Source organism: Lepisosteus oculatus, chromosome 13 (genome assembly GCF_040954835.1).
Source record: "Lepisosteus oculatus isolate fLepOcu1 chromosome 13, fLepOcu1.hap2, whole genome shotgun sequence".
In the NCBI taxonomy this organism is placed as follows: Eukaryota; Metazoa; Chordata; class Actinopteri; order Semionotiformes; family Lepisosteidae; genus Lepisosteus; species Lepisosteus oculatus.
The window spans coordinates 8,127,015-8,155,010 of NC_090708.1; the positions used below are offsets into that span (position 1 = coordinate 8,127,015).

A 27,996-nucleotide genomic window follows, 5' to 3' on the forward strand; every position below is an offset into this window, starting at 1 on the left:
TTGAGGTCACGTTTGCCACTCCAGGTTTTCGGGGCAGCTGTGGAGCCGAGCGAGACTCAGAAACTGGAGCGCAGCAAATGTTCCTGAGGACACAAACGGGAGGCTACCTGCCGTAAAACCAAACACAGGAGAGCAACGAGAGCAACGAGCTGAGCCCCGTTTTTTTTACGCGCAAGGTTTGTCTTTGCTTATGTGCTCTTGCGGCTGAAGAGTTATCCGTGTTACTGTGCTAGACCGCCCGCTAGCTGGTTGTGTAACACTAGGGAATGGGTGACACGCTTTTGGATTGGAGATTCTGTTAGCTTGAATGAAATGAAGAGTGATTCGGTGCTCTAAAGTTTGCCTGCTCTTCCCAGTCTGTTATTGCATGTATTGCATTCTCTCAGATGAGAATTGTTCGCCGCGCTGATTTATTTAGCGACTTAATTTTTTTTATTTTAAATAGGGGGTCTGTTATGTAAGCGTACCACCGGTGGGTCAACGTTTTTTTCCTCCTCTGGGATTGCGGTGGGTCACTGGAGTAGCACTTGCTTGACAGCACCTGCCCTGCCTACTGTACATAGTCGTGTTGGTTCATTTTCCTGCACGGAAAGAGCTGGGGGACGCGAGTAAGTTGCCTCATCGCGGAGGCTGACAGAGCTGCAGGCGCTCAGAGAGTTTATCTGCAGTCCTGTCTCTCGGGTTTGACCTCGCTGATCCAGTTACCAGCCGTGCAACTTTGCTACAGTCAGTGCAGACCCTGCCGGTCGTGAGCTTGTCGTTTTTAAGTGAAGAAGGCAAGTATTTATTATCACATCTTATTTCTTAATGATGGGTCATATATATTAAAGATTGAAAGGGGGAAAACTAACATGGAGCTGGAAAAAGATGCTTTCAGAGCTTCACTCGGTATCATATCAAGCCGGTTTACTATCATAGCCAGGATATTAGGTCCACTCCAGTGTGGCGACCAGTATACTTGTATTCGTTTGAAGTGATATATTTTCGTGACCCATGGAGGCTCATAGGCTGTAAATAAAAAGTATTTTGATTGTAATATAGTGTTATTCTTGCACTTAAAATGACGACATCGTTTCTACCATTATTGCATTTCCGATTAGAACGAATACCCCTGTTAACAAGTTAATTCGCTCATTCGACTGATACAGTAATATATAGTTTGGTGTGTGAAATGACTCGTCTGGGGTATACCTGTGCAGTGTGCTCTCTGTAAGGGTTGGGGTATTTAAGAGCAAGTTTTTGGTGGCGCTATCTGGGTCAGTTGCGACAGGAGGATGTAGGCTAGTGTAGCCAGTTGCTGACTAGACGCGTGATAGGGAGAAAATCTTTTTTTTTTCTTCCTAATTTTCAAATGGAAAGCGAACTAATGCCTTATGCGTGGGTGTAATTCAACAAAGCTGTGTAATCCTGAATGTGCAACCATTCCAAATCAACTGACAGAGATTTCGCAGTTTTTTGTTTGCGATATATTCTGCTTTCGTTCCGTTTTCACCCTTGTTTGTCTCGACATGTTAGATGACACAAATATACACTCCTTAATATTTATTAGTCCGTTTATTGAATATGCCGGTTTTAAGAGATTGTTAAGGGTTAGCTGCATTGGTCTGCTTCATGCGATATCCCTACAGCCCATTGTCCCACTGAAAACAGGTTATTAGACATACAGCATGATAGTTTCTCCTACATTATATGCCCTAAATACCTTAAGCTGGCTTTACTGAGCTGTGCCTCTATATTGTATACAGTATGCTGAGTTGCCAGTCAGACCTGTTGCATGGATATCTGAGTTGTAAGGAATTTTAAACATTATGTTCATTGTTTTTGAGATGGTTTGGTTGTGTTACAGCATATTTCCATATTTCTTTATTGATGTAACATTTTTGTGGGTGTGTGGGCTACCTGTGGATACTACTGTACATCTATGGATTTAGATGATCAATTGTCAGAATTACAAAAAAGGTTTAAGTTTATTATCTGGGAATAATGAAACTCGAAATGAAATGATTTCCCAACCTTGAAATCAATCTTCATTTTCTATCAGGTTTTAAAACCCTCCTTATCTATAATTTTCTGAACAGCCTCTGTGCCAGGCAAATAAATCTTTGAACCCTAATTGCATGATAAAGGAGAACTGCTGAAGCATATTGAGTACAGCTGGTTCTATCTAGCTAGTTTTACAAAGTTCATTACAGTTTACCCGATCTTGGTAAAGTGAAAAGGGTACGTTTGTATTTTCTCCTTTTAAACATGTATAATTTATTGTGATTGCAAAACAAGTTGAATCTTCATATTCATTTAAGGTTGTATATCCAGGTAGAAATGTGATTAATATCAGAAATAAAAATGATATGAACATGTTTCGTGTAGGTCGTTTGTTGATGAATGTCCAGTTTTAGTATACTGTGGATTGTATACTTGGGTGGCTTTTAATTTGCATATCAAATGAGAGGGGTTTTATATCTGCCCTTAATTTTCAATCATGCTTTTATAAATAATTCATATAATATAAGACAAGTTGAAGTCCTCCACATGTTGTAGTAGCACAAGATCAAATGCAGTTCTCGGTTTAATCAAACTTCATTACATTTTTATTAGTTTAAAGGGAAAGTGGAATTATTATAATTAGCTTAAATGGATGAGACCAAATCTGTCCACATTCATATAGCAGAGCATTTTACTGAAGCAATTTAAGACAAGCTCCTTGCTCAAGGGGTAGACCCAAGATTTGAACCCACAGCCTTCAAGTTGAGATTTAAGGGACTTAAATGCTGCTTCACACTCTGTCCTGATCTGCTGCTACTTGAAGGAAAGTTTTTTTTTTGTATTGAAAAGCCAAGGCTAAACTATCTTCAATTATTTGAATACAATACCATGCGGAAAGTACTTATTATAGATGTTGCATTCAGTTTTTAGATTGTATTGAACTTCATATTGAAGCTTATCTGCTGCCTGTATCTGCTGGTGGGGGGAAAGCTGAAGATGTAAGTGTTACTGAAGGGCAGCTTGATAGGAAAAGGCTCATTTCATGAGTCTAACTGTTTGGTTTGACTGGAAAAACTGACGAAGAGCAGAATCTTCACTCAATTCATAAGATGATCTTTTGGAGTCACAAATGGAATTAAAAAAACAGGGGTTTGCATGCAGATCATATTAGCCTGTTCTAGAATGTAAAATTATTGGACTTTGCTGACCTTAGATATTATACTTTTCCACTGACACACTGTAAACACATCAAGCATACAGAAGAAAACAAACAGCAAAATTAAACGTGTGAACCACCTGTTGGGAGTCCCATCATGGTATTGTGTGAAGGAATGGCAAAGAAAAAATGTATTGCAGTACTTGTAAATTTGAATGTATTCTTTGAGGATGGCATATTTTAGTCACAATGCTTGGTTTGTATCTTTTGTTTCTTGCTATTAACCTACAATAATTAGTAAAGGTATGAGACAAGCTAGTTTAAACTTAGTTCATTGAAGAGTTTGGACATTGGTGAGGTGAGATTGCTATGAAACTGGACCAGTGTTTTTTTTTTTTGATTTGTGAAGGAAATTGACTTGCTTAGAGGGAAGTAGGTAAATCCAAGAACCTTAAAGGAATTTTAATGCAGAAGAAAGTGTTTGGTTGTCCTTGTGATAGAGCAAAAATTTAAATTGCATTCTGTTTCAAGCAGAACTTTTTATTGTTTTGTATGGAAAGAGTAATATTGATTGGTTTACAAAGAGCGTGTGCCATAAATAGATGTATCATCTGGGTTGTGTGTTGAAATAGACTGGAAAATGGTTGCGGGGAAAGTGACCGTCAGTAGGAGTGCGCCGTTACAGATCATCTTTGAGACACATTCAGAGCTTAAGACTATGGCACGTTTTGTGTAAGGATGGGGCCATCAGTTTTCTTCTTTGGCTCTTGGAGTAAATTTAGGAGATGGCAACAGAGACTGACTGAAGATCTAAGAAGTTTAAGCCTATTATAGTACCTTAATCATGCAGGTGGGGCTGCACATTGGTGGTGGTGGAGGGGAGTCCCCATTACCTGTAAAGCATTTTGAGTGGAGTGTCCAGAAAAGTGATATATAAGTGTAAGCTATTATTGTTATTATTGTTATTATTATAAATGTACCACAGACACTTATGTACAGAAATTGTTGAGTCCTACAATTGGGAACTACGGAGGATGGGCTAGAAAACCTACTCAAAATGGAAAATGAGCCAGAATCTGAATAAAAAAGCGGGTTTTTGTTTTAAAATTGTGCACCTTTTCTGAAGGGGTCACAAGTGGGTTGTCATGAGGGGACACCCAGTCATGCAGGAAGCCTGTTGGGCACTTGTGTTTGACAGTGAAGTGAAGGAGCAAGCTCAGTGCGCCATTGGCAGTGATGACGCACACACAGGCCTGCCAGGGGTTATTGTAATGATTATTTTCATCGTGATGTACAGATGTGCACCACCCACTCTCGAATCATATTACAAATAGCGGGGGAGAGGCAAAAGCAATTTCTCTTGTACAGTCTATTCATTTATATTTTCACTTCCGGTAAAGTGGCCTAGCCTGGCGAATGCATGGAAACTCGTTTCAGGTGGTTTTCCAGAATCCAGAGGAGGTGCTGTGCATTTCTCTACAAGTAAACGTCGAAAGTAATTGTTGGTTTGGAGCCTTGGGCCAGATCTCAGAGGAAGGTTCAAGTTATATGAGTATAAATAGCCTACCCATCATTGGTGCCTTGTACAGACAGCATTGCGAAAATGAATATGATATTTATTTTCTTATTTTGTGTATGTAGCTACGCATTCGTGCTAAAAGCAAGTTGGGTTCTTATCTGTATCCACTGAAATTATGTAACATATTATATAAATGGAGCCTTCAGTTTAGTTTTGTACTTTTGAATTATATAAATGTCTTGAATACAATACTGTGTTATGAAACTCTTGGTGGGGGGGGATAAGAAGCCTGAGTTTAATCAAATTAAAAGTACACCTCAAAAATAGTATACTTTACCTTTACAGGATACATTAAAACATTTCCAGGAGACATTACAAAAGTACTAACTACAATATAGGTACAGTCGAGAGAGCATCAAATAACCTGTTCCTCAAAAATAATGACTTACAGTAAAATCATGTTAAATCAGTGTGTCCTCATTTATAATTTGTTTTTCCAGTATTTATAGGAAAGATAATAAGCGTCTTACTCAGCAATGTGCTGATTTTCAAGACATTCAGCATTTTGGCAAGCTTTCTTCAGACCAGGTTACTGTTTTTTTCTGGGGTCTTTTTCATTAATCCATTATTAGAAAGTGGCACATTCTTAGGAGACTAGTAATCTGCAGTCTGTCCTGGTAGCTTCTGATTATTAACAGGGCATGCAGGGGCAGTTTAGATATGCCAGTTAAACTGTCCAACCAGAGGAAACCCACTGAAAAAATGTAGGGTCCCCCAATATTAATCCACTTAAGAGACCAAGAAAACCTTCTGTACTACATCCCTAGAAAGATTAAGTTAGGGAACCTTTGTTTTTTCTAACCTGATTGATTTAAAATTTATTGATTTAATAATAAATAGATTTTTATTGTGATACTATGGGAGCTTTAGCTGAATTAAGAGTATTTTGTTTTCATTCGGAAGGTATTTAGTTCTTTGGTGTATAGCCTGATGGTAGCAGGAGTAAGAGGCAAAGATTTTTAATTTCTCAGAATTTAATTCCATTTAATACAAAAACCAGACCAATGTCAGGCCAAGACAAATCTGAACTTTTTTGGATGGTTTTTTTTTTTGTGATGAAAATTCTCTGGAAATAGAAACATTTTCTCAGTTCCTTGGGAGGTGTTTGTAGACACTGCAGCTTGTTGCAGTAACATTAGGACGTCATTCACACGTATCGCAGCTAAAGTCAGCAATTAGCTTTTTTTGTACATGTAATGTGAGAGATGAGAAGTCCTATTCTGAATCATTGCTTCCCATTTTGGGCACAAAATCATAGTGAGAAAAATGCCTTTGGTGAAGGTGGTGTTTCCAGAAAGTGGTGATACAGATGATTGTTTTCGTAGGTCTCATACGAAAAGACTATTCCCACAGATAAATGTCTTACTGTTCTTATGGCTGCGTAAAAGATTAAACCGTGAAATATGATGTATATGTTGTCTCCCAGGTCACATTTTAAAGTAACTGTAGTACAAATATATAGATTTTTTTTAAAATGTTTGAATAATTCAGAATTATTTTTGAAATGAGAAAATATTGATGTCTGTTAAATTTGTTAGATGTAAATTGGTTTTATTCAGTACTAAGGATGTGATAGCAAAAAAACCCTAACAAATGTAATACGTGCAAAAAGGGATGTTGTGCTGCAGCTTGCACAGGAAACTCGCTGGCTCTGATTGGATTAAACTGGGAACATTCAAACAGCTGACTGTCATAATGATGTTAGAGGAACTTTAAGTCATGTCTTTCCATTGCCACAGGAAACTTCTGATCTTACAAAGCAGTGCTGCTGCTCATAGTCAAAACTTGGCATGGAGTGGAGTCTTCACTTAATGAAATGGCTTCTCTTGAATATCGCCCGAATTCAATCTGCGCAGGTCACTTTATTCATATTTTTAATAGAAGGTATGTGTCATCTCACTAATTGAGTACAGATGTGCGTTCAGTATTAGTGTATATATGTTCCTCGCACAGTGCTATGTTGCCCTTTTGGTGAGGCTGTTTACTCATTAGAAGGTGAAGATGTGAATAAAGCCAGTAGTTTCACCTGTGGTAGGAGAGATGGTATATTGAAACAGTGTAGGTACTGTGAATCGAACAAACTACACAATTATTATATAGATTTATATAATTTGAATTATTTCTGCCATTGTCTCATCTTTTCTGGGGAGGGGATTTGGTATGTGCAATTTAGTGTACAGTGGGCTAGAAGTGTGCATATATTGGTTATTAGGGCTTTGAAACAAAAAGGAGTTTTGCAGAAGGCTATTCAATTACACCTTCGCCCACGGCAGACAACCACATGGTTAAGCAGCTGAGTCATTTTCAACAAGCTAGTGACGACTGACTGTGACGTGTCAGGTTTGCAGCAGATCTCCACGAATGAGCTCCATGGTTTGATGCTCAGTATAGCCTTTCTGTGTGTGACCTCAGAATGCCTCTTGAACTTTTTCCATATGCCACTTTTGACTTTGTACCAGAGATTGAGTTTGCAGAACAATGAAGCAGCGGTTATCAAGTTGAGTAAACTGAAGTGAATTCAATTTCGCTGGCCTGTGTGCTGTTTGCATTTTACCTCTACAGTCTTGGTGTGCAGCCACATGGATATTTGTGCAGGACGTAATGTTCCCAAGTATTAAGTCTTGTCTCCTTGCAGTTTTCAATGTGTCTCTAAAAATACTTGGGTATTTTTAGTTAATGCTTTTTTTAGTTCACGTTAAACATAGCCTCAACTTGAGGATTTTCCCCAACTTTATTCCCATCTAACTGGCTGGAGTACTTCTGTAAACCTGTGACCTACTGTAAGCTTGTTTTCAAATTGCAACGAAGCCTGTTTCTATTTGTAGATACAGTAATCTTGCCATCGTATTTAGTGCTGAAGTAAACAGCTGCTAATCACTCTTAATATGTTGTACAGTAGCACATATTACTAACCCAAATTTAAATAACTGTCCAATTGCTACTGTACAGTATGTTTCAAGTGGCTTCTGTGAGCTTTACTTTATGTTGGGATATATTTATTTTCCTATGTAGTTTTACTGGCTTTTCTTTATACTCCTCATCAACAAGCCTGGAATCCCCTTGTGGAGTACAAGGCCTTCAGTTCTCCATACTACTGTGACCTTTTTGTTTCAGACAGATTAATTTGAAAATAAGTACACAGATACAAAAGAAAGCAAGTTAAAATTATTCTGTCTAGTCTTTGAACCTAGCGGCTCCGGTAAAGGGCACAGAGAGACAGGTAGAATAAACCGTTCACTGATCTTTCTTTGAAGATAAAGCATTGCTGGCTTGTGCTGGCTTTTGGCTTTAACTGAAGGTGGTCTTTATAATTGTCAACAAATTGTGAAACCATATATTTACCAGAAGTGTTTATTTTTCTTGCCAATCATTGGTTTTCTGGTTGAGCCTTTTTTGCGACCTGTTGGCTATGATTTTAACGCAAGGTGCTCTGCGCTGCAGTTGACCGAGAACTTCAAACCTAGACAGCACAGTCTGTATTTTATTCTTAAAATGGCAATTTAGACTCGCATCCATTTCCCTCAGATGAATGTTCGTATAAAGTTAGGATATGTTGCAGTTTTATTCAGCCTCATTTCGATTTTTTTGTTCATCACAATACAGCAGAGGAATGCTTTCCTGAGGTTGGTAAAGGTAATACCTTTAATAAAGCATATAAGGGGGCTACTGCCCTTCTCTGGAGTATAAAGTGGGTTGCTTCCTCAATGTAAAGTGCTTTGGGATCCTTTGGGATGAAAGTCTTAAACATATGCAACCAGTGTATTAGTCTTTCTGACTGATTTATAATGTATTGTTTCTTTTTTGCCCAGGACTCGATTTCCTGCTTACCAACAGCCTTCTGAGTTTCTCGCCGGCACACCGCAAGAAGGGAGATGGGATGATTTAATTTCGTGCGGAATCCGCCCTTTGCAGAACCCGATGTCTGAAGATCAGGGTACCGGGAGGTACCTGTACTCCACCTTAGAGGAGCAGACCGCCAGCCCGCGCTTCTCCTACGGAGACGACGCGCCGGGCCGCTCGCCCGCCCCGCCGCGACACAGGATGAGCGGCTTTGCGGACGCGGGCCGGCGGGACGCGGAGCTGGCCCTCCACTCCGACGGCAGCGACAGCAGCCGGGACCAGCGGGCCTCCCCCCGGCGGGACCCGCACGCCCTGCACGAGGACGTGGAGATGAAGAGCAGCGGCTCCAGCGCCAACGACTCCCACGGCCACGAGTCGCCGGGGAGCTCCCACGGCCACGGGAAGGACTCCGCCCTCCTGGAGTCGTCGGAGAGCCACAAGAGGTGCCCGCTCTGACTCCCGTCTCGCGCCGGCGCTAAAGCGGGGCTGGCTGCACTCTTCACAAGTGGCGCGGAGTGTGTGAAACAGGACGACGCCACTTGCGGTGAAGTTCAGCTAACGCTGGGCTTCCTTCTCACTCTGCAGTGTCACTACCAGTATGATCCAATTTCTGAGACGTAAATGAGCAAAATCTTCTTAACAGGCCTATTGTTTTGTGTGAATTTTGATTTGGTTTGTAGGAAGGCCTCAATCTTTCAGTTATTTCTTGAGCCTCTTGCTTAACAAAAAAGGCATTCATTTTTTTTTACTGTAAATATCCAATTTTGTGTGCTTTCTATGAAACATTGAAAATGCTCCCATTTTGCTGTTTTGTTAGGAGGCCAAACATTGGTAATTAAATTGTGAAAATCTAATTCTGGACATCCTTTTTAAAAATTTAAATTCTTGTGCTTATATAGTTTATATATCATATTTTTTCTTATATAGTTTATTTTCAGTGTTTTTGCCTTTTTTTAAGGTGTGTGAAGTATTTTTGCAGTATTAGCTTTGTCATTAAGGCGAGACTGTCTAGATACTAGACGAATTGATATAAAATTTACATCTTTATAATCTAAAATCTACAGTTTGTACAGTGAAGGAGCCAGAGCTCAACAAAAAGAGAAGACCCTTTCAGAATCATGAGCAGTAGGCCTGTGTGGCTGGGTATAATCATATTCCTGTCTTCTGTCAACACTTCCTGCAAAAAAAATTGGAAAATAATTTTCCTATTGTGAACCACAGTCCGTTCCCATAGAAACAGACTGCTTTGTGTATATGAGTAATCATAGGACGCCCATGCTGCAGTTGCACTAAATTAATTGTTGGCCCTTCCTACTACATGTTCTGATGTGCAGCGGTGAAACAATATTTGGATTTGTTGCCCGTAGAACATACTTGGCGAAACACCAGCTGAGCACACACCCATTGATGTTCTTCACATGTTGACGTCACGCGTCCCATCCTTCAGCGAAAGCCTTTAGTGTGTGGTATGGGTGTATTAAGACGTCAGTTTGTATGTAGTAAGACCAGTATTGCTCTCCAAGTTACTTTTCAAAATCTAAAACACAGGGGCTGAACAGGCGTGTGCTTGTCCTTCTAGCTGTGCAAAAATAATCAGTTGAATTTTAATTCTGGAGAGAAGTAGGAGACTGTAATAATGTGCACAGGTTTTCACTTCCCTTCAGAATGTTTTCATGTCCTGAAGAATTTCTGATCATAGGCTGGCTAAACCTTTTCAAGGAGTCCCTGTATATGTACTGTATTTGGAAATGTCAGGTCCCCTGTAAATGCTGTCTTAGCTGTGTGATTTTGCCCACTATCTGTTTCTAGGGACCCTTTGGGTGGTCTTTGAGAAACCTCAGGGGCCCACAAAGCTCTGATGAACAATACATACCCTAGACAATATGTATGGAACTGTGTCATTCTGAGCCTGTTCAGACTTTTACCCACTTGCAAATCTTCTACAGTTGTTCTATCATTAATATCCTCAGATAAACACTATAATATTAGCTTACAGTGTATTTAAGAAAAGCAAAGGTAGTTATTTTTAGATGTTTTGTTCTTGTTATGGATTATTTGTGAAGTTGCTTTCTAAAATAAGCTGCTTGCATGGCTAAATAGCTCTGCTAACTGCTAAGTAGTGTACTGCAAATAGATGGTTGCTGTTTATAGCACTTCTATTTCTTAATACTTAATCTGGATGACCAGGGCTATGGTCCAGAAAAGCGGGGATTTACAGTTCATAGTGGACACACACAGAAATTATTATAATCTCTTGAGTCTATTAGCAAATAGTGTAGTCTTCATGGATGGCATCATTAAGGTGCCTCAGTGCTTTTGTTATCTTAGGTCAGGCTCAACTACATGTTTACAAAGGTCTTGATACTTTTCTCTAGCACTACCCACATATCCTTAAAACTGCCCTTCAGGTACTCTTAAGTGCTTTGAAGATGTCTGCCAATCGTTGTTTCTTAAATCTACGAAGAGAAATGCTCTGTAATTCTGTCTACTGAAATGTGCTTTGTGGTGTATTAAGCTGCCATTGTGCCAACATGCAATGCTTTGTGTAGTTAATAAGAATGTCCTCATTTTGTCTTCGTAGTTCGAACTCTCAGAGTCCATCTCCGCCCAGCAGTTCAAATGCCTTCAGTCTCCTCAGTGCCAGTTCGGAGCCTGACAACCCCTCCACAAGTGGCTGCAGGTGAGTGTTTCTGAAGGTTATGAAGGAAGAGTTCATGTGAGGTTGCAGATTGTCTAGAAGTTTGGTTATGTCTGCTAGTGGTTTATGCAGTCTTCATATTTTGTTTGCGTTTCATAATCCCCAGTGTACATTTTCTGTTTATTTCCTTTTGTTTACGGTTCTGCATTTCTTTCGCGTGAGGAATCTGAATTACAGCGCAAATAGCCTCGCTCTAGTTACCATGCCTTTCTCTGAATTGTACCTTGCAGTAGCGAACAGTCTGCCAAAGCCAAGACCCAGAAAGAGTTGATCAAGACGCTTAAAGAGCTCAAAGTGCACCTCCCTCCAGAGAATAGAAGCAAGGGAAAGTCCAGCACACTGAGCACCCTGAAGTACGCGCTGCGTTGTGTCAAACAGGTCAAAGGTAAAAGGCTTGCAATGCATTTTCATGATATTTCCGCAAGTAGCGCTGAACTATGTATGCTCAATTTGACTGAACTTTAAGATTGGATGTGCAGTAATATGAATGTGGCACAGCAGTGTGCAGCACCATGGATTTTAACATGCTGCCGGGTTTGAATGGGAGCTAGCCTTAGATGCTAGCGTAAAGGGTTGAAATAATATATATGTAATTGTGTTCTAATTCGTTAGAACAATTAGTACCTATTGTGCAAGTGCTTGAATACCTGTGCTTTTTTAGAATTCCGAAATTAGCAAAGGATCCATGATTAATATATGGGAACGTGTGCATTTTCTCCAAGTAAAACAAGTTTTGTGTCTGTGTTGGCAGCCAATGAAGAGTACTACCAACTGCTTATGATAAATGACAGCCAGCCGTCAGGCCTTGATGTTTCCTCTTACACAATTGAAGAGATAGACAGCATTACTTCGGAGTACACATTGAAAAACACTGTAAGCATGCTGTACTATAAGGAAATATCTGTGGAACTCCCCGTTTCACAAATAGTGTTTTTTTCATACATATGCTGTGAATAATGTAGCATCATTTACAATTAGGGGGTCTTATTAACATAAAATTGATAACTGTTATTTGTGACAGTTGTAATGCTGTGTAGTGTTCTAAAAGCCTGTTGCGCAGCTAACTAGTAAATTAATGATTGGATCACATTTCTGAGTTGATCCTTGTTTCCTGTCGTGTGTGCTATAGTGCATAGTGAAATAAAAGAAGTTGACTTCATTGTAGTACGGAACCTCTGTTTTCTTTCTCAAACAGGACATCTTTGCAGTGGCAGTTTCTCTGATCACGGGGAAGATTGTTTACATCTCTGACCAGGCCGCCTCCATCCTGAACTGTAAAAGAGACGTCTTCAGAAACACCAAATTCGTGGAGTTCCTCACCCCGCAGGATGTGAGCGTGTTCTACAGCTTCACTACTCCCTACCGACTGCCCTCATGGAGTATGTGCACTGGTGCAGGTAACATGTTCAGAGACGTCGCAGCTCTTCTTAAACCATGTAGAATTAGGGCTCTGTTCACAGTGAGGAAGCATCCGTGTGTTCCTGAACTGGTCCCTTGTTTAAACACAGGTAGGGAGCTGCATCAGCATGCGTAGGCTGCAAAGGAACAAGTAATAGGTTTGTTCCATGCTGAAGAGAAGAAAAGAAACATGACATTTCGGCTATGCAGCCTTCTTCAGGTGTGGGGGGGGTTTCTTTTCTGCTCGTTTCAGCATGGAATAAACCTTTACTTGTTCCGTTGTTTCAATACTGCTGCTATCTGAGTTTTCTACGCAAATTTAATTTGTGTAATAATATTGCCTTTTGCTTCTAAAAGATAGATTTGTGGATGCAGATTGAAAAATAAATGCATGCATTTTCATTATTCTGTTTTTATTTTTTCAGAATCCTCTCCTTCAGACTGTGTACAAGAAAAGTCTTTTTTCTGCCGCATAAGGTGCGTTAATCTTAAACCAAAACCATTTTTTTCTTTTATCATTGCATTGTTTGAATCTTAATCGTGCACTTTAAATCACTTTTGTTTTCTAAGACTTTCTGATTCGTTTACTTTACAGTTCTTTAAAATCACTGCTTCCTGTCAGTTGTACAAATCTGAGTACTTTGTGCTTTACAGAATCCCATTCTTTTAGCCTCTTTTAGTGTTAATTGTAAAAAAGCGGTGGCTCGTTTGTGCCACCTGATGGAAAATGAAGTAATTACATCGTGTTTCCGTAGTGAAGGGAAAGTCCTGTTCCATCACTTTTGACTTTGCCCAGCTTGTTTTACTTTATTAAAAGTGTTTAAGAGCTCTGAGTTACTGCTTTTTTCACTTATGTGTATTGTGAAACATGAGCTAAAACGTAGTGAAAGACGGGTAAGATTTTAAGTGTCATTTTTCATTAATAAAATAATCTAGCAGTGTACAGGACATATTTTCTCCCATGCATTAAAATAAACCAGAACAGCCATTTAAAAATCCCAAGATAAAATAATCAGTGGTCGTTTATTTGCCGGAAATGTTTATTTTCTTGCTGCCTTTATTTCTGGCATCCTTGCCTTGTGCTGTGTGCGTGGTTCGGCTGTGTGGTCTTACTGTGCGCTGCGTGTCTCACAGCGGGGGCAGGGAGCGAGACGGGGACATACACTACTACCCTTTCCGCATGACTCCATACCTCATGAAAGTCCAGGACACGGAACACACAGAGGACCAGTTCTGCTGCCTGCTGCTCGCTGAAAGGGTTCACTCTGGCTATGAAGGTAAACTACCAGAGCAGCACGCACAGACATCGAGAATATAATAGAGTTCCATTGTGGACAGAATGTGAAGAATCTGTCTTTGAAATTTGCTAGTCAATTCTAAACTTTAAGGTACGACAGAAGTCAGTTTTTCTTGAAATTCCCAGGAGCGTGGTCCTTCATGGCCGTACACTCAATTGCTTGGATAAAAAGAGTATAATTTGTCATTTGGAAGGCTACGTAGTATGATTATTGTGTTTTATGTCTTGGTATTTTTTATTTGCATTACAGCACCCAGAATTCCAACCGATAAAAGGATATTTACCACTACTCACACCCCAAGCTGTGTGTTTCAGGATGTGGATGAGAGGTGGGAGGATTGTTTTTTTTAATTGTTTGTCATCTTTCACTGACAAATGAATGAAACTGGAAGTTAATGAAAACTGGAACCTGTAAAGTTTAGTATACTTCTATATAGGACCATGCAGTTTCGCATAAATGGCAGCACTGGATGCTGAATGGGTCCTTGCAGTTTTGTTCCATTTACTTCCATGCAAGCCTCCATCATGGACACAAAGTTTGGCATTCGATATGATTTAGTGCCCTCTGGTTTATTGCCCATAGGAGAAACTTCCCTGAGGTCCCATTTCTGCGTTCACTAAATTTAATTGTTTCATGATTCGCAGTTTTCACAGTCCACTCGTATGCATATATCTGCTTATCTTATTGGACACCTGTTCGTTCACAATGACAAAAATGTAAGCAAACCCTTCAGATTTGTTAAAAGACAATATAAAATTAAAAAAAAATACTGTTGTTTATCTTTATCAGAGCTGTTCCTCTCTTGGGGTATCTGCCTCAAGATTTGATTGGTACACCAGTTCTGCTACATCTGCACCCCAATGATCGTCCACTGATGTTAGCCATTCACAGAAAAAGTAAGTTCGTTCTTAAGATAAGAGTTTGTGAACCCCAGTTGTTGATTGTTCAGGGGCTGCTGCAGGTTTGATTTTGGAAAAAAAAAAGAGTTGTGATGCATCCAAACTGAGAATCTCACTGTTGTCGTTCTTTTCTCTATTAAAGTCCTGCAATATGCTGGCCAGCCCTTTGATCACTCTTCAATCCGGTTTTGTGCTCGAAATGGAGAATATGTGACACTCGACACCAGCTGGTCAAGCTTTGTGAATCCCTGGAGCAGGAAGGTGTCCTTCGTTATTGGGAGACATAAAGTCAGAACGTACGTCTACCGCCCTGACTTTCTTTTCCCTGTTCATGCTGCAGCTCTCTTTCCATATCAGTAACACAATCCAGCTCTATTCATATTAAGTCAAGCTTCTCTTTAAGAATTACATTGTTCGTCATTCGTTTCAAAGCTTTGAGAGTCTTCTTGATTTCTTTTTGTTTTAAAACAGAGGCCCTGTCAACGAGGATGTGTTTGCAGCCCCTGCATTTACGGAGGGCAAAATCGTTGATTCAGACATTCAGGAGATTACAGAACAGATTCACCGACTTCTGCTCCAGGTGCGTCTGAAACGCTTTGCATTGTAAAACGGAGCTTCAAAATTGACTTCGGGAAAAATTAACACGTTCAGCACTGTTTTGCTTTAGGGGAAATAAAATGGACGCAAGTTTGTTTTTCTTAATGAAGAATTTTAATGAATTACTGTCTTTTTTTAAGCCTGTCCACAATAATGGTTCCAGTGGCTATGGAAGCTTAGGAAGCAATGGTTCACATGAGCACATAATGAGTGTGGCGTCTTCGAGTGAAAGCAACGGGAATGCCAATGAAGACTCATGCAAGCTGAAGCCTGTAAGTCTGCTCAGAAACAGTATACACCGTGCGCCGCACTTAACACATGGTGCACTGGGCACTTCTGTGTTACATTTATTTAAAAAAAAGACATGCATTGTACTTCAGTGGCTTATGCGGTTGTGTACTACAGATATACTTAGGTATTTTGTCAGTGTCAGTTGAAAGTCACACAAACTACTCTCTGTCTTTCATTGTTGTTGTTTTTTCCGTGCACCTGATTGTGTTTGTGCACTACATGTTTTTTTTGCAGCTTAAAACTGATTCAAGCGCAAGCCTGTGTTGCACAAACACAATCAGCATGTTGTACCTGTGCTACATTACTTCCTTCATCCTTTTTTTTGTCTCGCAGCGAACGTTCCAAGAGATTTGTAAGGGTGTGCAGATGCTGAAGAATCAAGGGCAGCAAGTGTTCATCACGTCTACAGCAAAACCAGAGGGCAAGAGAGCCTCTGGTGGTGAGTCCCTTCCTTTTGCTCCATGCATGTCATCAGCAGACATTTTCTAAATCTCTGGCTGTGTAGCTTTGTTTTTGACACGACTGACCTCTTTTTGGTTTAAAGCAGAATCTGCAAAGAGCGTGAACACAAGAGCCAAAGATTCTCCTGTGATCACTGGGAAAGAAAATGTGAACCTTGATGATAAAACATCAGCTCATGAAGAACTAAGCTACAAAGATCAGACTGTGTATTCATACCAGCAGATGAGTTGCCTGGACAGTGTTATCAGGTAAGTAAAAGAAAGCAATGATAAAGTGTTGAACAAACCTTCCGAAGCAAAAGCGTAATTTAGTCTCGTCTTGCATAGAATGTTGTAATTGAACGTCTGTTAGTTTATGTACAACTGGTTTTTAATTGCTTTAGTGTACAATAACTGTATTGGCAGTGACATCCTCCTTGCATAAAGTTTCTAATCATCGTGAATCGAAGGAGGCCTAGTCTGGTGTTTTTGCACTGCACAGTTTTTAACAATCTGGTGTTACTACAAGGAAAGCACTGCTTGGGTAAAGGGAGGAGGTGGGTGAGAATGTGACTGGGGAAAGGGAGAAAAGTAAAGAAATAAAATAGGGGAGAGGTGGGATTATTCTTGTATATATGTATTTCCCCATTGGCTTGAAACTGTTTTTGTGAAGACCTTAAAAACAGGTCGATTAAAAAAGAAAACAGCACTGCAGTCCAGTAAATGGGATTATCTCCCAATATAGTGCTGAATGATAGCTGTTTAATTGCTTCCTTTAGACTTTTTAACTATTTTTTCGTTTGTAGTTTAATAAATTTTCAGGGGCTTAAAGTGGGTTCTGGTGTTTGGCACAGCACAGCAAAAAACATTAAGGTTTTCTACTTTGCTTTGTTGCCTAAAGGTATCTAGAGAGCTGTAACATCCCCATCACAGTTAAGAGGAAATGTGAATCCTCTTCTAACACCACATCATCCAACTCCGATGATGATAAACAGAAAGTTGCGGATGACAACATGCAAGTTTCAGAAGGTTTGTACTTTTTTTCCATAATTCCTAATCAATGACAAAGTCTTAGGATGAAATTGAATTTTTGCTACATTACTGAACTTAGGTTTAACTGTTTTTTTCCTGTCTGGTGTATATCAACTGTGAAATTAGTAAAGAATTAGTACCTAGAGGTGGTGGTACTTTCTTTTAATATTTGTAGCCAAACGCGCAGTGATCAGTTTTTGGTTTGATTTGTTTAGTTTAAACAGAATAATCTCTGCCAGATGTCAATTCAAAATCCAGTTTAGTTTTGGATCTCTCCAATTATGCATATGATAGAAATAATAAGGAAAACAATATTGTTTTCTTATTTTAAAAGTTTTGTAAATAGTTTTGAATGTGTTAGACGTGTTGGCATCTTTTCTAAAATTACCCACCCATGGGTATGTACAGATTAGCAGCAGAAAGGTTATTTTTTTGTGTGGGGGGAGGGTTTTATGATCTTTGAAAAGCATAACCAGTGTTAAACAAAGATTATGCAGTTTAATTTTCCATTTTGCATTTTAATTAAAAGAAATGCAGAGACAAAGATAAAAAAGCTTCACGCACAATGGAAAATATTTTCAGTTAAGTGCAGTGTACAAAAAATATTTTAGTCCTATGACAGATTTTAGTGTTGCGGTTCTAAAGAAGGGCGATTTACATATTGTTACGAGACGTGTGCTTCTCAGAGTGTGCTATACATTCTCTACCTGGATACTTGAAGTCATGGATGATTTTTCTGCTTCAGCAGCCCCCCCAGTGTTAGAGGCTCAAGCTGGTCTCCCTTCCCTGAAGGCGCCCAAGAAAACGGCTACGGCAGCGGTTGTTGGCGCTTCACTGACCCCACTTGCTCTCCCGAGCAAGGCTGAGAGTGTTGTGTCCATTACCAGCCAGTGCAGCTACAGTAGCACTATTGTTCACGTTGGGGACAAGAAACCACAACCTGAATCTGGTACAGACCTCACCATAGCCTTTTTGGTTTTTAAGATACAAATTTATTTATTGCATTTGAAACGTCATTCAGTCTTCAGTGATGTACAGTCAATTTCTTTCTGGACAGTAGTGCTGTTTGAGACTTCAGTGTATGCTGTTAGTGTTACAGCTGTTTCTTACTTGGGTTGTCTTACCGGTCCCTGAATGAAAGTGAAGCATCCCAATATGATATTTTGTTATTATTTCCCACTTCAGTTTGGCTGAACTGATGCTAGCCACTTTCAAGTCCGTACAACTTGAAATATAATCCTTATAGAGAGAGTTACAAGTAGTGGACAAAAACACCAGTGTAATGTCCCTTAGCAGGGGCAACGTGTAGCTAGTATGGCTGTATGCGATGTGGCATAGAGTCTAGGAGCCTGTGGTATTCTGCAGGTGGGACGCGGCACCATTCTGCCACCAGAAAGTCAATCAGCTCTCGCCTAGTTTGATGGAGCCAGATAAAGCTGTTTACCAAAATATCCCATAAATGCTCGACTGGGTTCTGGTGGCTAAGAATGCCATGATATGTGGACAACATAAGTCACGCCCATCGAATCTTTGGGGGACCACACATGCTCCATGGTTGGGAGTCATTGTTATCCCGGAAGGCACCCCCCCCAGCAGGAAAGAGGTGCTGCAAAATGGGGTGAAGATGATCACCCCCAGAACGCGTCACCATTGGGGCCAAGCGCTCAGAGCTGTAGCGCTCTTGAGGATGGTGGGATACGTGCACCCATACATTGAGAACATGGTGAAGGAGAGAAGGATCACACGGCTCTGAATTTTGTCGCCTGTGCTCTGTGTACTACTGGGCTCCCAAGCTTGCGCTGGTGTCCCGCTCTGTGGAGCTGTTCCTGACGAAACTGGCTGCTTGTACCCCAGATTGAAATCTGCAGCTAACTGATCTGCAGTGGCTCGCCTGTTTCGCCTTGCGCTTCAAATTAATCCATGGATATTGCTTTGTTGCCCTTTGCTGCTGATGTCTTTTAAAAAAAAGTGTTAAAAAAAGGGGCAGAGCGGTGGCTCTGTGGCTAAGGATCTGTGCCTGTGGCTGGAAGGTTGCCGGTTCAAATCTCGCAGCCGGCAGAGGAATCCTACTCCGTTGGGCCCCTGAGCAAGGCCCCTAACCCCAACTGCTCAAGGGGCGCTGTACAATGGCTAACCCTGCGCTCTGACCCCAAGCTTCTCTCCCTGCCTGTGTGTCTCATGGAGAGCAAGCTAGGATATGCGAAAAGACGAATTCCTAATGCAAGAAATTGTATAGGGGCTAATAAAGTGATGTTAAAATGTTATGTTATGTTTTCTTTGGGGTTCCATACTGACATCGCATTAGACACCATTGCTTCTGAAACGGCAGCGTTTGAGCTGCCTTGGACACTGAAGTTCCTACCAAGCATTCCCCAGCAATTACCCCTCTTTCAAAGTCTCCCCTTGCAGCCATGCTAGTCATAATTACAGGGAACAAGGTCAGTTCTATACATGAACCTAAGCATACAGGAATGTTTTTAGCTTAATACATGAACCACAACTGTGGAGAAGTACTTGGCGACCCTCATTTACCCAGATTCTTCCTATTTTTGTCCACTACCTGTAGGTTATTAACACATAAATTATGTTTTGATTATGAACATAAACTACTATTTAAAAAAGAACATGGTTTGCCAAATAGTTCCAATTTAAATATACATGCAGGGAGGGACTAATCAGATCTAATATTGATCATGTGACGTTTTGAATACTGTATGTTTTTTTACTCTTCGGAGCATGCTGGTAAACTAAATGTTTTTCTTATTGTTCTAAAAGTTTGCTTACATGAGCTTTAGGCTGATCTATTTATCCGGTGTGTTAAAGCAGACCTACAACTGCTTCAACTGCTATTTTGTTTTAGTGGAAGGCTTATTGTACTATAACATAAAGCTCCTCGGCATCAGACAGAAGAAAACATGTAATAAAGAAATCTGCCAGACTTTTAACAGTTAATAATTAAAAGCATAACTTTGATTATGTTGAATTAATTGATTAGCAAGTAGAGTTGAATTGCCAAATCTAAGGATGATATGCTGAATATAAAGACAGCAATGGAATTTTGTGGAGCTCGGAATAAATCCAGGATGTCATATCTCACTGTCTCAGAAATAATTGAGGACGGTCCCAATGGCGCTGATGCTGCCGAGAGCCAGCCCCCAGCTCCGGCTGCCAGTACGGTATCGCCACTGAGCCAGGAGAAGGAGACCTACAAGAAGCTGGGCCTGACGAAGCAGGTCCTGGCAGCACACACCCAGAAGGAAGAGCAGGCCTTTCTCAGCCGGTTCAGGGAGCTGCGCGGGGCGGCCACTGTGGAGTCCACCTGCGGCTTCCACCTGCAAGAGAAAAACAAGCGTTCAGAAGGTAAAACGCACTGCCCCGTGCCGTTTTCCCGCAGAACAGACAATCCAAATGGCCATTTTACTGTTTTTGTTTGTGCTAAATACTAGAGGGATGTTTAAAGGACACTTTTAGTTTTTCACCCATAGGCAGTTTTGCCATAGTGCCTTTAATATCAGGTTTTCAAGTTAATGTAAAATGTATCAGACTGTTAGATAGGAAACCGGAAGGTTGTCCCAGACCTGGAAAACAGTTGGGTAGTTTAACGTGGTCTGCATAACTATACAGCACTGCTCTCTGTTAATTTGCCCTAATGAGTGTAAAGATCTCCACACCGAAGGGCGTTTTATTACACAAAAACTGTCTGTGTCAATCCTCCAAAGAAGGAACTGAATACATTTGAAAACAGAGCAAAATTTTTGAACTGCAAGCTGCACAAACACTACTACAGAAGCAATGTTGATGTCGTAAAACATTTGAGTTCCTGCATTTTTTACATCCCCTTATACGGATTACTGTACATACGTAAAACTGCTTAAGAAAATACGTTTTGCAAGCAGTTCAACGTGTTTAGTTTGAGTGTTTTCTGTACTTTTCTGACTTCAGGAGTTCCTGGTCCACGTGTGGCCAGGCAAGGTGGGCGCGGCGCTGAGGCCGCCGCTAAGAAAAGTGGGAAGAATAAGAAGACGAAGTCCAAACGGATCAAACAGCAGGAGTCGTCAGACAGCACCGCCTCCCACAGGAAACAGCCCCACAGGCCCCCTCTGGTGGGCCTCAACCACACCTCCTGGTCCCCTTCGGACACGTCTCAGTCCACCTTCCCTGCCATGCCCTTCCCGACGGTGATGCCTGCCTACCCGATGCAGGTCTTTCCCGCTGGGGGGGCCGTGCCCCCGGGCGCTGACCCGGCCATGTCCGGCTTCGGGGACGGCCAGAATACCCAGGACATCCGCTGCCCAGTGCAGCCCCCTGCCTACCCCACCCCTCTGGTCACTCCCATGGTGGCATTTGTGCTGCCCAACTACGTGTTCCCGCAGATGAGCGGCTCCGCCTGCCAGCCCCTTTACCCCGAACAGACGTCGTTCCCCGCCCACTCGGCCTTTCCAGGCCCGTCCCAGTTCGCCCCCCAGAACCCCTTCCCCGTGCAGCCCCCGTTCCCGGGGCAGCCGTTCCATTACGGCGTCCCGCCGGAGGCTCCGAAGACCCCCGCTGCCGCCGAGCCGCGGGAGGGCCCGTCGCGCTCGTCCACCCCCCAGTCGGCGGGGGCGCGGGACCCCGCCTCCCCGCCGCTGTTCCAGTCGCGGTGCAGCTCCCCCCTGCAGCTCAACCTGCTGCAGCTGGAGGAGGCCCCCCGCTCGGTGGAGAGAGCGGACAACGCCGGAGACAAGGGGGCAGCGTCCAGCACGGCCCAGCCTGACGAGGAGCCTCAGCCCGTACGTACCGTCGGCCTGCCTTTCCCGCGCTTTGCTTGCGTTTCTGAAACCTCCGCCTCCAGCAGCTTCCTTTAAACACGCGGAAGCTGCAGGTGTTTCAGTATAACATGAGTTCTTCTGTTTTTTTGCATGACAAAATGCAAACAGGGTTGTTGTTGTTTTTTACATTTCCTTTTAAGAAGGACTTGTGCTTCCTAAGCTTTGGTACATTGGGTGATATCTAATGATAGTTTGCAAAAAATAGAACAGTTGATTATCTTGATCTGCAGCTTGATTTAGTCACTTAACAGCTGCAGGAGTGGGTGTTTTTTATCTTTGTAAGCATCATGGAATCCATGTTGCTCATTTAGATGACTAAATAAAGTTATAGTTATTCCATGTTAAAGTAGTTAATTGTTTAGAAAACTCATGTTAATCAATGTGTCCTTACACCTTTTAGCTGTCCCTCAGTCTTCCTGGTCTAGTAAACTCGTATGGAGCATCAGCCAATATACCTCTTACCTCAAGAGCCTTTATTTCCAAGGATACACTCAGTTTATTGATGTTAAAGTCAGAAGAGAATCTCGTTTGGAATAAAGTGTGGTATAGAGGTTGTTGCAACACTGAGGTAGGCCAATATCGCAACAACGTGGGCAATAAACTAATAGGATTGAATTCCTTTAGTTATTGGTCTTGCTAAACTTTTGTCTCCATTTTCATTGTTTCTTATTTGGTTATCTATGTGAAGTGAAAACAACAGTGGAAACTAACATGTTTGGGATGATGTACCAAAACATGTATATCCTGGTATTTCTTGAGGTTTTTGTGGTATTTGGAAATTGCTCTTTTTACCCATAACAAATTAATCAGCACTTAAATTGAAACACAATTGATATCTACTTGGGCACTGCGAAACTTTACAGTGTATTTAAGAGATATTTTTAAGGTTTTGAAAGACAACTTTTTAAAGAAATAAATAATTTGTTTGATATATTTCACATTTCTGCAGTGCAAGTCACAACTTTTTTTTTTGTTTTCATCCAGCATTATTCTATTTTTAATCTTGGGACTATTCAGTGCTGTTATTCTTTTTGGAAATTTCTCACACAAGGAACCTTATCTAACTAGTTGGACAGAGTAGCCTTGAAAACATTCTTTAAATCTCAAATTTCTCAAGGCAGACACCATTTTCTTTTTGTGAAAATGAGAAACTTGGCTTCTGCTTCTTGTTGTTTGAAAGAAACATTACATCTTTCCTAATCTGCAGAGAAATTTTAAAATAAGATTAACTCCAGTTTTCATACACATTTGACATGCAATAAAACGTATGAGATCTCAAAAGGCAGCACAGACGTTGTAATTAATCGTACATGAACACAAAAACATCTCATACCAAATGATTTAATTTTTTAATTCAGTATTTTCAGTTATCGAGTCTTTGAAAAATACATTGAATTTGTTGAAATTGCATGCTGGGAGTTGGAGTACCTAAAAAGGTTTATTCTAGGAAATTAAGTGGTATCAATGACACTGATGCATTGCATCAACGATTTTTGTGAATCATTTAATCCTATCTGCATTCCTATAAAGTGATCTCCTATTAGTGTGGTTATTTCATGGTTATTAGAGGGTCTTTGCCCCCTAACAAACCATTTTAAAAGGCAGCAAAGAAACGGGTAAAGATTTATTCCATGTAAAAAGGAAAAGAAAAAAGGCAACATTTATTAGAATTAACACCACTCTCCTGGCTTCTGAATTATACCTTTTGCCTCCTCTTCTTCCCTTTTATGGGAATTACTTTATATTGAGTCAATCTGTAATCAACACGAGTTATTAAAAAAGTGTTCTGTACTTTTTACCCTTTGTAGCCATAGGCAGAGTTCAGTGACATTAGTAGAAATGCACGTAGTAGTGCATTAGTAGAATGTTTTTTTTCTTTCACTGTGTGTTGATTGCCATTACCTGTACTTTGATATAATAAATAATATATAGGTCCCTTTTCAGGCCATAAAGGCCCATGGGGGAATGGGGGCAAGGGCCACTGTTTTTCTCGACCATCCGACACTGGAGGTGGAGGTGATGTGGTCAGCATCACGGTCCGGCTGGCCCATTACCCCCGGTACTCGTTTAGAAAGCAGGCTGAGTGGACCTGGGAGCCGTCTGGAAGGAATTAGAGCGAGCTACGCCGCTTGACCCTACCTGGGATTGAACCCGGGACCTTCCAGTCAGGAGCCAGATGCCCTTGCTGTCTGAGCTACCACGGCTCCGAATAATATATAGTGCCTTTTAAAGTGGCTTCTCAAAGCGCGTTACAGTAGGAAAATAAATAAGCACACAAGGAGAGGAGACAATGCAGTGTAACTCGCGATGCAGCGACGTGTACAGCGCCGGCTGGGTGGTGACAGCGCGGTGGGCTCTTGTCTCGCAGGTCGGGTCGCCCGGGGATGGGCCGAACAGCGACGCCCACTCCACCTCCAGCGACCTGCTGGACATCCTGCTGCAGGAGGACTCGCGCTCCGGGACAGGCTCGGCAACTTCAGGCTGCGGCGGGTCCGCCACCTCGGGGTCACTGGGCTCCGGATCCAACGGCTGCAGCACGTCGGCCAGCGGCACAGGTGAGCAGAGGCAGCCTGTCGCTGCCTTCTGAAAGCTGCCACCCTTTGACAGAAAGGGCTAAGAACGTCTTATTGGTGCAAGAAGTGAGCCTGTATCAGGCAGTTTGGAAGCTGTAATTACAGCACAGCTGTTGTTGGCTGACTCGTTAATTACAGTGACATTGTGTTGAATCTCTTGTCTAGTTTCTCTTATGTTGCTGAGCTGCTGTGATTACAGTTACTACAGATGAATGCGAACATCATCTTTATTTGTATCATTCAGTACAATTGTACTGATTCGCACGGAATCTGTGAAAAGTCAGACTGTAATTGATCGGTTACATTAATTCTCTAATGTCATCAGTGATATGCAGATCTCTCTGTGATTTCCATTGTTGGATTGTAATTGTTATTACTTATAAAATGCAGTTTGTTGTTAATTAACCTTATTTCTGAAACATAGTGAAACAAGAGTCTGAGTGTCTTACAAGAATACTTGATTTACTTAATTTAAGGCACTAAAATATCTGGGACTATAATGATTTAAATTAGGATTCAATGTCTGTCGTTGGGGGGGGGAACCACAACGTACTTCTGAGCGTAGCTTTAACTTGCACCTAATCAGCTGATAATTGAATGTGGATCAATTCAAGTTCGAGCCAGTCCTGTTCTTTCCATTAAGGGAGCAGCCAAACGAGTAACACCAGCAAGTACTTTGGAAGCATTGACTCTTCGGAGAACGACCACAAAACGAAGAAGGGGGAAGGGGGCATGGAGCTGGAAGAAAGCGACCACCTCATAAAATACGTCCTGCAGGAACCTATCTGGCTGATGATGGCCAATGCAGATGAGAAGGTTATGATGACCTATCAGATTCCCTCGAGGTGAGTGCGCCAAGGTTAACACCAGTACTACAGTACGTCTTCTCCCTGTTTGTGTTGCATTACTGCATGTCAGCTTTACAACCACAGAAGCAGCCTGATATATAATTTGGTTCATGTGTCGGGGCAGTTTGTATGTTCTTGGATTCTCTTATACCCAAAGGCACAGAAGGTCCTTTCAATCATAGAAATTGCACAACAATGGTTTTGGAAATGAGGCAACTTGGGCTTGGGTACACTGATAAGTGTTCTTGACAGATGAGTAGCCAGTGGAGTACGCCTTGGCTTATATTGGAACCACTCTGATACACTGGTGTTACAGGTCTGTTCTGTAATCTTCAGGGATTTGCAGACCGTTCTCAAAGAAGACCGGGAGAAGTTGAAGCAGATGCAGAAAAGGCAGCCCAGGTTCACGGAAGAGCAGAGAAAAGAGCTGTTGGAAGTTCACCCCTGGATGAAGAAGGGTGGCTTGCCTAAGGCTATCGATGTCACGGTAAGATTCCTGAAATCGAATTTTGACTTTTAACATGAGGGACAGAGCGGGGGCCTCTGGACAATCTGTTATTGTGTTAGACATCTAAATGGTTTGAGCAGCAGCAGTATTGCACATAAATAAATGTAATGCTGTGAGATATGGCTGACTGTAACCATTGAATCCAAACCCTTTCCTGACCTGCATCTATTCCCACCTCATTCTGAAGTGCTTTCCCGTTGTCTCTCCTTTATCAACACTGCTGCGGTCCATGATTTGTGTAGTGATTGTTGTGCCTCAAACAGAGCCTTCTTTGTGTTTACCTCCATTGATCTGGTGTTGTTCCTTTTCAAATCACTATGTTCTTTGTGTTATTACTTAAGGAATGTGTTTGCTGTGAAGATGGAGCATCAGCCTTATTTGAGGTGGACATGCCCGACATTGAACTTGAAGCCATGGTTGACCCTGGCGAGGACAATCATTTAAAAGCCTTGAGTAAAGGCAGCGAAGAGCAAATACCAGCAGAAGAGAGCTGCTCTACAAAGACTGACTGCTACCTGGCAAAAGAGGAGAAACCATCCGTGTAAAACATCAGCCATTCCATTGACACAAGCTTGGGCTTTTTGGAAAACATTCCTGATGGATACTGTGTATTGAATTCAGTTGTCTGTACTGAATTGGAATTCTGTAAAAAGACTGTGCTTAAACATTTATATGGCAACAGTGTTGTCACTGACATACTTATTTTTGTCGAACATATCAGCACTTATTAATCTGTGGCATTTTTCTCCTCCTCTCTCCTGGATCCACTTTTGTTTCTGTTGTAAAGTCCGTTTTGCTCATTAACACAGTTTGAATGGACTGGAATTTTATCTGAGCTGTGTTTTTTAATCTTTTTTTATATATTTTTTATATTTAAATAAAAAAATATTTAATTGTGTTACTCACGTCACATAGGTCACATTTTAAGAACTACATGCAGAAGATGTTCCTTCGGGAGCTGAGGCGTCCTAGTGTCGAGTGAGCTATCCTAAGTGACCATTTGAAAAGATTGCACTTGGATTTGTTAGTTTGGTTGTGGCAAAAGTTCTAGTGTTTTTATACTGGAAGGAAAATGAATCTTTTTAGCTGATGAGGGCAAGAGCTTTTTTTAAAATGTAAGATAATCTCAATACACTGAATATCATAGGAAATGGAGTTATGTTTTCAAGATGTAAAATGATTCTGATTGGGATCACCTATTTTTTTATAACTGCACACAAAATTGGTGTCATACTTGACGTATGACAAAAAAGAGTTATGTACATATTTTATTTTGACACTGAGTAGTTAGACCAAAAGAATGCTCTAAGAAGAAATATTTTTATTTTATTTTTGTAGCTTCAGGCCAAATGAGGGGATATTCTGTATTTAATTGTGTGTAAGGATTGGCTGTCACTGAGCCTAGGTCACCGAAATTCAACTAGTGATTATTTTCACAGGTTTTACAGATCTAAGATGCATTATACAACAGTTAGCACAAGTAGCCATTTACCCAAAGACCAGTCACTGAGCTTGAAGAGGGTTTGAGAGAACCTTCTGAACTTTAAGGCAAGTTGTTCAATATGTGAATCTCCTCTGAAACTGAAAAGTTTTAATTAACAAAAATTAGCAAACTATTGAAAACATGTTGCCCTCATTAGTATGTTGGTTGGACCCAGAGAGCACGACAGCTGTTTATTACTTTGAAAAGAAAATAACTATCCAACAAGGTTGACTAGAAGGATCTTCTAAATCAGAATGGCATAGCAGAAAATTAACAGCCATTTCAGTTACTGTAGTGGTAGCCTTCATGGACTTTACTGCACATACAAAAATAGACTTTTAATGATTGTGGACAATGTCAGCACTCTAAAACTATTTCTTGATGTCAATGTAAATTTCCAGTCAAACTTCTGTTTTCTATTTTTACTGTCTTATCTGTTTGCCCCTGTACCAATGAGTGGTATGTTTTATTACTGTCTTACTTTTGTAGAAAATGGGAAAAAAAGACTTGTCTTGTGTTGTGAGACAGACTGTTCACACAGTACTGTAATAAACATTTCACTTAA

General features: G+C 41.1%; 1 protein-coding gene across 6 annotated transcripts; it reads left to right on the plus strand.

Moving 5' to 3' along the window:
- per2 (period circadian clock 2) lies at window positions 1-27,996 on the plus strand. Of its 6 annotated transcripts, none has more exons than XM_069197360.1 (24): window positions 1-176; window positions 8,528-9,001; window positions 11,140-11,238; window positions 11,487-11,641; window positions 12,008-12,129; window positions 12,452-12,653; window positions 13,080-13,131; window positions 13,789-13,931; window positions 14,202-14,280; window positions 14,742-14,848; window positions 14,994-15,147; window positions 15,323-15,431; window positions 15,589-15,720; window positions 16,073-16,178; window positions 16,287-16,449; window positions 17,081-17,208; window positions 17,957-18,160; window positions 20,317-20,571; window positions 21,154-21,980; window positions 22,420-22,587; window positions 24,388-24,574; window positions 25,236-25,437; window positions 25,777-25,927; window positions 26,290-27,996. In XM_069197360.1, exons 2-24 carry the CDS (start codon window positions 8,637-8,639, stop codon window positions 26,491-26,493), a joined length of 4,314 nt encoding a protein of 1,437 aa, XP_069053461.1. In that variant the 5' UTR covers window positions 1-176; window positions 8,528-8,636; the 3' UTR covers window positions 26,494-27,996. The 6 variants fall into 6 exon arrangements, with proteins under 6 accessions (XP_069053461.1, XP_069053463.1, XP_069053466.1 ...); XM_069197362.1 differs by having other exon boundaries at window positions 17,960-18,160; XM_069197361.1 differs by lacking the exon at window positions 1-176 and adding an exon at window positions 534-776.

Excerpts from the sequence above, each read along its gene's own strand:
- per2 (XM_069197360.1), top strand. The coding sequence starts at position 8,637 with ATGTCTGAAGATCAGGGTACCGGGAGGTACCTGTACTCCACCTTAGAG. Across the intron at positions 12,130-12,451 it reads AGTACACATTGAAAAACACT|GACATCTTTGCAGTGGCAGT; the intron begins GTAAGCATGCTG and ends TTTCTCAAACAG. Across the intron at positions 25,928-26,289 it reads CTAAGGCTATCGATGTCACG|GAATGTGTTTGCTGTGAAGA; the intron begins GTAAGATTCCTG and ends TTATTACTTAAG.